This window comes from Sciurus carolinensis, chromosome 8 (genome assembly GCF_902686445.1).
Source record: "Sciurus carolinensis chromosome 8, mSciCar1.2, whole genome shotgun sequence".
Classification (NCBI taxonomy): Eukaryota; Metazoa; Chordata; class Mammalia; order Rodentia; family Sciuridae; genus Sciurus; species Sciurus carolinensis.
The window spans coordinates 15,900,888-15,912,890 of NC_062220.1; the positions used below are offsets into that span (position 1 = coordinate 15,900,888).

General features: G+C 38.2%; 1 protein-coding gene across 11 annotated transcripts in view; it reads right to left on the minus strand.

Annotated features, from left to right (window-relative positions):
- Luc7l2 (LUC7 like 2, pre-mRNA splicing factor) overlaps positions 1 to 12,003 on the minus strand; it is a 69,327-nt gene that overhangs the window by 15,017 nt on the left and 42,307 nt on the right. For all 11 annotated transcript variants that reach the window (XM_047562853.1, XM_047562858.1, XM_047562852.1 and 8 more), the window contains 3 exons: positions 10,425 to 10,568; positions 2,186 to 2,362; positions 351 to 442 (listed from right to left, as the gene is read on the minus strand). In XM_047562853.1, the coding sequence (XP_047418809.1) occupies positions 351 to 442; positions 2,186 to 2,362; positions 10,425 to 10,568 (413 nt within the window). The remainder of the gene's footprint in view (positions 1 to 350; positions 443 to 2,185; positions 2,363 to 10,424; positions 10,569 to 12,003) is intronic.

Genomic DNA, 12,003 nt, shown 5'->3' on the forward strand with positions numbered 1-12,003 from the left:
AAACTTTTTCAGCACAGATATGATTCTCACGAAGTTTAACATTTGAGAGCACTTCAGATCTGGAAGTAGGGATGTTCAACTGGTAAGGTTTATGCAGACATTTCAAAATCCAAAAAAGAACTCCCAAATCTGATATACTTCTTGTCCCAAGCACTTTGGAGAAAGGGTACTCAAGTCTGTATGTGTGCATAGAAACTGCCTTTCATGTCTAATAGTTTTTAAAAGTAAACAGCAATTTCCATGTCCCAGAACAGATTTAATGTCATCTAAAAACATGTATCAATCATGTTTCTTTTACAACAAGAAGATTTAACTTCAAATATTTAGATTATTTTATCAGGCCACCATACCTCCTCAGCTTCTCCCTTTCTTCCCTCTCCCTTTCTTCTCTTCGTTTCAGGCGCTCCTGGTTTCTTTTCTCTTGTTTCTCAGCTACAACTCTCTTAAAAACAATAAATAAAGACTATATTTACTAGGTCAATTTTTAATTATCTTTACCATATCTGGTTCCCAATATAGTACAATTAACCTCACAATCTGTTGAAAAAAAAACAATTAAATTTGACATTCCACCAGATAAAATTATTAAGCTCATGAGTGTGCTTTCCAGAATTTTTACCCCTTTTGTGGAAAATGTGCGATACCTCAAATTTTTCCATGATTTCTTCATGACATTTCAAAATCACTTTGATAAGATTTTTCTCTTCTGAATGCTTCCCAGCATTATTTTACATGTTCATAATGAACATCAACTATCACAAATATCCATTCCTTATCATTTCTGATATGGCAAAGTCTTATTACTTCCAACCACCATTTTGATGCTGCTGCCTTTAAAGATATCAGTGATAAAAGAGTACTGCTGCTAAGTCCCTTTCTGCAAAGAATCCCAAGAATGTACTGTTATTGATTATTAACAGAGCCCATCAACCATTTATTAAAATGAAACTCATTTTGACTTTTTTTTAGAAATGTGAGATTCATCCTAGCTACTCAAAAAATGGAGAGGGGATAAATGTATACTGCAAATACATGGATATGTCCCTGGTTGGTTTCTTCTTTCTTTCTTTCTTGGTACTGGGGATTAAATCCAGGGATGGCTTTACCACTGAGCTACATCCCCAACCAATTTTATTTATTTTGAGACAGGATCTTGTTAAACAGCTGAGGGTCTCACTAAGTTGTGGAGGCTGGCCTCAAACTTGAAATCTTCCTGGCTTGGACTCCCAGGTCACTGGGATCACAGATGTGCACTACTGCACCCAGCTGAAAAAAGGGTACATTTTATAGTCAAGGGGGGGGGTGGGGAACAGTCACCAATCAAAGGAGTTTATAGATGTGTACCATCAGACCCAATTTCCCTGGGTGTTTTTTGATTCCACATTATTGTAAAAGCCAAGCTATGGATCTTGGGTCAGTTCCAATTGATACAACTACATAGAAAGTAACTCCCCAGTGCTGCTAATATTTGGGCCAGTCCTCAACTTGTAACAAAAGGCTACAGTACTGTAACTCTTAAAAAATCAGCCACATCAGACCACTGAAAGGCAAACTGATGATATCTATCAACTCTGCCTTTTACCACTTCAAAATACCCCACTTTTTTGTGTGTGCATTTGTTTATTCCCTCAAAAGCACTGAGGAGAAGAGTAAGAACTATGCTGCCTTTTTAACAGCACATATATTTAACTAATAGTGGCTGTCCTTCTTTCATAGGTTGTCCTAATTCCTTCCTGAAATGGAGGAAGGTACATAAAACTAGAGGTTCTCTAAGCCTGTATTCAGTAAAGAACTTGAAAGTATTTCAATACATACTGGGCTCATTTTCTCAATCTTCCTGTAAATATTATATTAATATATAATTATTGATTTTACTGAAAAGGACAACAACAAACATTTTAGGGGATTTTGTAGGAAATAGTTTAAAAACCAGTTTAAAATGACTAATTCAACATAAAATATCTCCCAGAATAATGGGATAATATTGTAAAACCTGTTTCTCAGACATCATCCATTAAACCAGTCTGAATTTCCATTTATAATTCTATACTATTCAGTGTGAACTGCTGATACTAACTATGAATAAATCACAATCAAGAATACTGTTCAAAAGACAACTAATAGCAGATAAAAAGAATAAGTAGCAAAATAGGAAAAAGTCAGGGATATTAATTTACCAAAGTACCTTTAATTCTTCAAGCTTCTCTCTTATTTCAATAAATCCCAGGTGCAGTTTACCCCCAAAATGATCAGCCAGTCGTCTGTCATTATCATGAAGACCTAAATAGGCAGAGCAGACCTCACAGACTCGAAGTTTCTGCTGTTGGAAACTGGAAGCTGGCATAGAATTCCGATAAACTTCCTAAACAAAAAGTGAGGGGAAAAAAAAAAAAACAGTCACATAAACTTCATTAGAAGGCAAACAAAATACCACAGAACACTCTGGGGGTCCTGAAGCCTTGCCAGATGTGTCTTCTTCAACAGCTGTCACCCACCCTCTCCTCACACCTCAGGGAGGGGCCTGAATACCAGGAAATGGATTCCTTCTGAGCTAAGCAACCGGCTGAAACTGGATTGGTGTCCACTGGCTCAAGGTGAGCAAGACTCTTACCTACACTGAGCAGGAGAGGAAGACACAGTGGTCCAGGCCTTGGAGAGGACGGCTGCTGGGCAACAGCCCTTGCCCTGAAGCCTCCCTTTTTTTTTTTTTAATCTGCCTTTTTAAAAATCTTTGGAACATCAATTTTATTACACAGTGTGTTGAGAAACAGAAATTTATTAAGAACCATCTCTGCTCTCCTAGACGTATGGGAAAAAGGAGAGAGAAGAGCAGGGCAGGGTGAAGTATCCCAGGGAAAAGAGCCTCTGATGTCCCTTGCAGGTGGAGACAGAGGAGACTCCTGGTGGAACTGAGCTCCTGGCTAGAATCCAAGCAGAGAAGCCTGAGTCAGCTTGCATGCACATTACATTCCCACAGCTGCTGGAGTCCACGCCTCAACGGTACCCGCACCATGATGTCAGAATACACAGATCTCAGGGTCTTCTCGCTATTCACTGATTTGTCTGTCCCAGCTCTGTATTTTCACTGGAGCCACTGTGCTTCTAAACATAGCATGATTCTGCCCTCTTCTCATTGGAGCCACTTTTTTTTTCTGAAAGCCAGCAGGCAGAAGCAAGACATGCAACAACACAGTTGCTGAATGTAGGTGGTGATCCTCCTAGTAACCCCCTTCCAGCCCTTGCTGTTGTCATGGATTGCCCTGTAGAGATACCTTGGGAGGTTGTGCTGCAGCCTGCTGGGACCCAGCTACTGAGGATCCTACAGGAGGTAGGAAGCTACGTTGGAAACGGAAGTCTTCATGTGCAGAAAAGAGACGAATAGCAAGCACACTGGCATCTCCACCAACTTTCTGCCCTGACTGCTTGGCCTTCTCAGGCAGCTGATGCCCAAAGGGATAGGAGAGGGTATGAAGGACAGGCTCACTGGCACTCCACTTTAGGTGAACACTGAAAGGAACTACAGGACCTGGCAAGGTCCACCCCGCAACACACAGGCTTCACCTGGAATGTGTAGCCTGCCCCCTGGGTTATCTAGTGCTGGATATCAGGTATGTAGCCATTGCCTCATTGTATTTTCAATTTCCCAGGGACACCCAGGTATTACAGGGCTCAAAACCCTCTTCAAGCATGACTGCCATAATTGTTGGGTCCAGGCTTAATAGAATAGCTGTGTGAATATTCCTCAACCTTACTCAACCATGGGTGCCCCATTATTTATTTGTTCCACTCTGCATGGGTTCCACCATTAGTATTTGATTGATGAGGCTTTGTGCTTCCTTGGAAACGCATGGGGGATTGTCGTACCTTGCCTGTACCATCCACTTCTTCAGTTGCTTAGCGGTGGTCGTCATAAATCAGCATCTCCTTGTAAGCATAAAATACAGAATGACACCCAGGCTCTAGATATCCACTGTGGGGCCCTCATATTCTTTCCACTGGATGACTTCAGGGATAAGGTACAGGAAGAGTGCCCTCAAACCTGTTCAGCTTCTGCCCAGGCATGAATCTGGTGCTGTGGCCGATGTCGATGAGTTTGAAATTGCCTCAAGCAAGCACCAGAATGTTCTCCTATTTAGGTCCAGGAGCATTGCCCTTCTTGTGGCAGTACCGCAGGACACACCTCATCTCCCTGCACAGTCTTCAAGCCTCTTCCTCCAGCATACCACCAGACTCCAGGATGCAGGGCCATAGCTATCTCCCACGTCATGCTCCATGACAATGTAAATATTTTCGATGATCTCAAAGAACTAGATTACATTTCAGTGGTCCATGGCCATCATCACATCAAGTTCAGGTAAGACAGGAATGTTCCACTCTATCTCTGGTATGACTCTCATTGCCATCTCTGTCTCAGTGAGGAGATGGCAGGCTAGTGTCACCTGGGTGAAGCTACCTTGCCCAATGGCCCTCAGGACCTGATCCCCTGCAGCACTATACCACTCTCACGACCTTTCCTACATATCACCAGAACACCAAATAAGGATGCCAGTTTAAAAAATGAACAACCAAACACCAAAAAATAAATAAATAAATAAATAAACAAACCCAAATTAAAAATACAACACCAAAACACCACAACCACCAACCACGATATCTGGGAGTCTGACAGCTCACCACCACCAAAAGTTTTCTGTGCTTATGAATGAAAACAGTCTTTTATACAGCCAGTGTTTGAAATTCCCTCACAATAGCTCCTTGTGAGGTTACAGCAAGAAATGGCCCAGTCACCCCTGTGCCTGTCTCACTTTTTGGCCTCTGGGACCTTTTTGACTTTCATAATAAGAATAAGAAAGGACTAGGTGGGCACAGAGGCCGTGCCTATAATCCAGCAACTCTGGAAGTTGAAGCAAGAAGATTACAAATTCAAGACCAGTCCTAGTAACTTAGCAAGGCCCTAAGCGACTTACCAAGACCTTGTCTCAAAATAAAAAGGATAGGGAACGTGGCTGAGTGGTTAAGCACCCTTGGGCTCAATTCCTGATACCAAAAAAAAAAAAAGAGTAAGAATGGATGCAGAAGCCTTTTGCTTCAGTGGGTTATGGAGACTGATAATTACTAGTCTAGAAATTAAAATTGATATGATTTTAAGAAAAAAGTCAAACAAGAGTGCCAAGCAGGGCTGGGAATATAGCTCAGTTGGCAGAGTGCTTGCCTGTCAAGCACAAGGCCCTGGGTTCAATCCCCAGCACCACAAAAAAAAAAAAAAAAAAAAAGAGTGCCAAGCATGTGGCTCAGTGGTGGAATGTTTTGTGTACATGCACAAATCCCTGAGGTTGAATCCTAGCTCTGCAAAGAAAAGTCATGCAAGAAAATGTACTACCAATTGTACTCAAAATGTTTGCTATAATATATAAAAGCATGACTGTTATGAAAAATAAAGGTTTTCCTTTTGTCTCCTTGTCCCCTGCATCCTGTCCCACACTACTTTGCTGGAGGTCAGAGGTCACAGGCCCAAACACCTTCTGCCAAGAAACTACCCTAACAATTCTACCATGATATAGAATACAAGAGTCTAAAAAGATTTTCTCAGTGACCTTTTCTACAGTTTTTTTTTAAAGACATTTATTCAGCATCATGATCAGACTATTATATTTAGCAATCAACAGCACGGGTGCAAAAAAAAAAAAAAAAAAAACCCTTTGTTGGAACGCTTTACACTTTCCACAGAATAGAAACTAAAATAACCTGTTATACAATTAGTCACAAATACAGTCCTAGAGTATTTTCTGCCCATACACGAGTACTGTCTAAACCATGTCTTCTTTGTAGCCACTAGGCCTGCCACCACTGTACTTGGCTGAGTTCACAAATCTGTTGCTTCCCTGTCATTTCTCTGGGTCTCCTCTATAGTTTTTGTTAAAAATATGATATAGTCAGCCTCTAAACTGCCTATCAGTGAAGGGTCAAGGAAGCAGAAGTCACCTATGCATGCAAAGGAGTACATGTTTTCTACACTGTTACAGCCCTCCTTCCTAAAGATTGTTTTCCCTTCCTTGGAAATGTAGATATGGCCTACAAATGATAAGAATTCCCAAGAAAAGGAATAGTTCTATTAAGATAAGAGATAAAGTGTGGCCTGAAATTAACTTATCTTTTACTCCCCATTTCATTTGTATGAAGTTCACTCATTAAACAATAAAAATTGGTGAGTTTGCCTATATACTGTCCTCTTTTTCTTTACTAATAGGACTCTGGCTTTTATTTGTGGCAGCAACACATCCAGATAAAAATATTACATTTTTCAAGCTTCCACAGAACTTTGGCTAAGATATCAGTGGAAACTGATGGATAGAATCTATAGGAAAGTTCTCCAAAAGAGAATAAATAAATTCAGACAAAAAACACCAATGGCTGATGTAACCTGCAGATAAAAAGGAATGAGAAGAGTATTTAATGCAGGTTTAAAAGTGTCAATACCAAGATATTTACTAGTTACAAAAGGGGAACACAGTAACTTCCCAGGGGAAAAATATGTACCATCACCAAAAAAGAAGAAAAACCACTAACAAGTGTCTCAAAAGGATATATCACTACAGTGGTATTCCCATAAAAATCTAATCATGAGGGGTTAGGCATGTGGTTCAGTGGTAGAGCACTTACTCAGTATGTGCATGAGACCCTGTTTTTTCAATCCCCAGTACATGAAAGAAAAGAAGAAGGAAGGGAAGGAGAGAGGGCAAGACAAGAAAAGAAAGAAAGGGAAGAAAAAAGAAATTTAACCATGAGGAAATGGTAAGACAAACTCAAACTAACGAACATTTCCCAAAAATAACTATTTATCAAAACTATTAAGGCTGTATTCTTCGAAGAAAGACTAGAACAGTTCCAAGTTAAAGGAGACTAAAGAGGTCTAACAAGATGAGACATATGATCCTGGACTAGATCTAAGAAAAAAATTTTTCTTTCTTTAAGAATAAAGAATACTATTGGGACAATAAGTCTTTAATAGCCTTGTATAAATACTAATTCTTGATTTTCATAATTGTACTGTGCTTATAAACAAAGCATCCTTGTTTTTAGGAAATACACAGAGTAGGGATAAAGAAGCACCTTTTTTCAGCACTGGGGATTGAACCCGGGGTCTCTTTACCATTCAGCCATATCTGCAGTCCTTTTTTTAAAAAATTATTTTATTATGAGACAGGGTCTCAACAAGTTGCCCAAACTAGTCTTGAATTTGTGAGTAGCTGGGATTATAGGTGTGAGCCACTGGCCTGACAAGAGGCATCTTATCTGCAACATACTAAGACACGGTTTAACCACACACACGTATACACAGAAAGAAAATGATAAGCAAATGTGGTAAAGTGTTAACATGGAGAATGTGGTTAAAGAATATAGGAGAATTCTTTGTACTATTTCTTACTTTTGTGAATATCAAAATAAATACACATTTTTAAATTAAATCATACACGTATAGATAAATACACGAAGGTATGTCAACTCCGTTATTATGCCTTCATCTTTTTACTTATCTTCGAGGTAAGGTTTTAGGTTTAGTAGACCATACTGCTACCACAAATTGATAAGCATTTAGATAAGTCCACACAGGAAGGATGGCTAAACATAGAACTAGAAATAGTCTATTTGTTGATGGCATTATGGGGTCAAATTATGTACCCATCTGTTTCCCTAATCCTAAATATTAGCTGAGAAAACAAATATAAATCCTTTTAAGTCACAAATTAGGTTTTTTATTATATGGAGCACATCTATAATAGACAAGTAAATTTTTTAAAGTGCTATCCTTAGTAAAAAACTAGCTGATGGTAACATATGCATAACAGGCTAAAGATGTTAAGTTACTGGGTAAAGCTCTGAATACACATATATTAAGATTCATGAAAACTGCAAACTATATTGAAGGAAAAGAAATAATGTTCACTGGCTTCATTATCTAAGAGTCTTCAAGGAAATTAGTTATAAATCAGCTAATAAAGTACTTTTTCATTTAAAAGCTCACTATTTTCTGGATTGACAAAATTACATTTACAGAAATCCTAAATATTAAGGAAATTAATTATAATTAATTATAAATTATAGAGAATGGTTACATGGTATATCTTCTTCCATCCTATTACTATTATTGAACTTGTCTTTATATTTAAAATGGTTATCAACAGCATATAACTGAGTCTTGCTTAAAATTAAAAAAAAAAAAAATCCAGTCTTACAACCTCTGCCTTTTAATCAGAATATTTAGACCATTTACATTTAATATAATTATTGATATACTGGTTCTAAATTTATCATCTTGCAATTTATTTTCTACTTGTCATTCACGTTATTTGTTCCTTTCCTCCTATTTTTTTTAGAATGAGTATTTTTTTAGAATTGTATTTTATTACTACTATTAGCTATACCTCATTTTTTACCTCTAATATTTGTCTCTAAGGCTTATTATATATATATAACTAAGAGAAACTTAACTAAAAAAACACCTGAAGTAGCTATATAAATATTAGACAAATAGATTTGAAAACAAGGAATGTTCCCATGGATAAAGGGGAATATTTGAAAATAATTAAGGGATCCATTCATCAAAAAGGCATAATTCTAAATGTATATTCACCTAATAATAGAGCTTCAAAACAGATTATGAAAAAACTGACAAAAGGGAAAAAACAATAGATAGATCCACAATTACTATAGTTGGAAACTTACCCACTTCTCTCTCAATAAACAACTGAAAAGCCGGGCATACAGTGGCACACACCTGTAATCCCACCTACTTATGAGGCTGAAGAGCAGGAGAATTTCAAGTTTCCTGGGTTACTTGGTGAGATCTTGTCTCAGAATGAAAAATAAAAAGGGCTGGGGACATACCCCTGTGGTGTTCTACCCAGTGCACTACCACTGGGCTAAATCCCCAGTAACACACACACACACACACACACACACGCACGCACGCACAACAAACAAAAAACTCCTTCCACAAAGAAAAATCCAGTCCTAGATGGTTTGTGGTAAACTCTGCCCCAATATTTAAGGAAAAACTACCAATCCTAGAAAGAAAAAAAGCTTTCGGAAAAGAAAAAACATTTTCCAACTCATTTTATAAATTGTTACCAAACCAAAGACAAAGTGTTTATGTTTAAGTAATTAAGACAGGCTAGAGGGGCCAGGGTGAGGCTCAGTGTTAAGAGTGCTTGCAATAAGGCCCTAGGTTTGATCCCCAGAACAACACAAAACAAAACAAAAAAAACTGAAGACTGGTTGAGGAATAAGATACTGGGCCTAATAAGTTTTCCTTCAACTCTCTCTTTTCTATGGAAAATATCTAACACATATTAGTGCCTTCTCTTCTTTTAAGGAATATTTTTCTTATAAATAAGGAATACTGAACGTAATACTTTCTTGATGCTCACTGTAATATGAGGAACAATGATCATAGTTTTTCCTTTTCTCCTCCCTCCCCTCAATTCTTTCCTTCCTCCTTTGCTGAACAGCAAGCAGGCAGGTTAAGGAAAGATACTAAAGGAGATAATAAAATTAAATAGCTTCCCTAGGGTTAGGGATATGGCTCAGTGGTAATCTGCTTAGGATGTGTGAGGCCTAGGTTCCATCCCCAGCACCACAAAAATTTTTTCAATTAATAAGTAAAATGGCTTACCTATATTCTGCCTTTTCTCTCCAGTCTGAAGACCATCAGTGATACCAGAACAGAAGGAAAGAAGGAAAAAGAGCAGGCACCCTAAAGCAGTTTGAGTGACAGGGCTTTCTTCATCATTTTTTATACTGCCACAAAAGACCCTATCCTCTTTAACAACTAAAATATATTGGTGAAAAGTTTAAGGGGAAAAAAAGATCGGGGTTGAGAGAAGATGCCCAAGGTTGATTAAAAAAACAAACAAAAAAAACCTGCAAAGTAGGTAACAAGTTAGACTCCCTATAGAAGCCATGCAGGTTACTGTAAAGGAAACCAGATGTAATCAGTTAGGAGTAGTGAACACTATGACAAAAGAGTACAGTATAATCCCTACCAAAGACATGTGAATTCCTAAAACATATCAGATGTACCAATGAAAATAGAACTTTGCAGAATATCAGATTTGACCTGTGCTGAGAAAGAAGAACGAGGTTGGGGATGCAGCTCAGCAGCAGGGTATGTATAAAGCCTTAAGGTCCAACCCCCAGCAACACCAAGAAAAGAAGAAAAAAGAATGAGAGAAGGCACACTTCAATAGGTCCATGGTTCCAAATTCCCCAAAACCACTAATTTTGAAGCAAAACCCAACAGCATAGCACAGACCACTTAAATACTTTTCAATTGGCTTAAATTCCTTTTAAAAATTTTGGAAAAATTTCTAGTCAAATATACAACATGAACAGACACTAAAGTTATACTACTATTAAAAACTTACCTCTGCTTCTCTTTTCTTTGCCCGTGCTTTTTCTACTTCATCCATTACTTTCTGGGATTCTTCCACATTCCCTTCAGCTCCTAGTTGTTCCACCTTGGCTAACAATTTACCAATTTCTTCATTTAATTCATGAACACGCTCTGCCTAAAAACAAACAGAAAAGAAAATCTGAAAAAACAACAGAATATTAAACTTCAAAGTATTCCAGAAATGTTCAGAAAAGATTTGTAATCTAAGGCAATATGATCACATCTACTGGGACACCAGGATGTTCTGAGCCTGCCTGCCTTTACCTCAGTGAAGGTCAAAGATACTAGCAATCAACAGAACTGCTACTTTCTAGCCTCTGCTGAGGTGTACTGAAAGTGAAAACTCTTTTCCTCTCATGATCTGGGCCTCCCTATGTTCCCAAATCATCTCTTGCTGTTTCCCTTCCTCATAATATAATCTATATTATCTTTAGTTTCCCTGACTTTCCCTGTTTCTGCTTATTTTTGCACAGACTGTTCCTCTTTCTGGGATATCCACCTTACCTGCCTAGTGAATATTCATTCAACAAGATCTGACTCAAAGAGTCTTTTTGGTGAAGCATTTCTGAAAAATCATCACATCCCAGTCCCACTGAAACATGTAAGCATAAATGACCATATTCTCCTTTGTGTCACCTTTGTCTTTTTTTTTTTTTTTTGCAGTGCTGGGGATTGAACCCAGGGCCTTGTGCTTGCAAGGCAGGCACTCTACCAACTGAGCTACATCCCCAGCCCCCTTTGTGTCATTTCTGACGATTACTTTTATACATATCATGACTTAAAGACAGCGGTCTGAATTTCCCATCTTTATATCTCTGACGCCCAACAAATATTACAAGTTCAAATATGAGTTAAAGATATGAACTAGTGGACACTTTGTAAAGCTATGGGTGACTATAGTTTAAAAGTGCCATAGATCTGAATTACTGCTAATCCAATTACTGACTGTGAAACTGTAGCCAGATACTTAACCTAAATCCATTTCCTCATCTGAGAGAAATAATACCTATCCCATGATGTTGAGAAAAATGAAAAAACATGCTTCATATGTATACTGTAGTATTGACACCTGCAGGTCACCCTCTCTCTAAGTCCATGTTTTTCTAGTGGGGTTCATTCTTGCCTTAGGGTTTGATATCATCATCACTCTCATATTGTTTTAATGGCACATGATACACAGTCTTTATTTTGAATCAAAATAAGTATTCCGTCTCTATGTGGCCAATCACATTAGCAAATAAGGTTTTCATTCGCTATGAACATCCAGTCTCAACAAACTAGATGGTCAATAATCTTTACATGTCAAAGTTCCTTCAATCCAAGATGTTCCTTCCCTCAAAGAGATTCCCAATTCTTATCACTATGGTTCCTCTTTATCAAAGTAGTACTTTCCTTTAAATATCTGTTACTGTTTGACTGCATTAAGGCACAAAGAGTCTCATCCTCTCCTGTATCCCTGCCCTCTGCCATGTTAACTAAGCACCACTGTTTTCTGACTCAACTTGGCCATGCAATTGCTTTGGTAATAGGGAAGATAGCAAACATGAGCC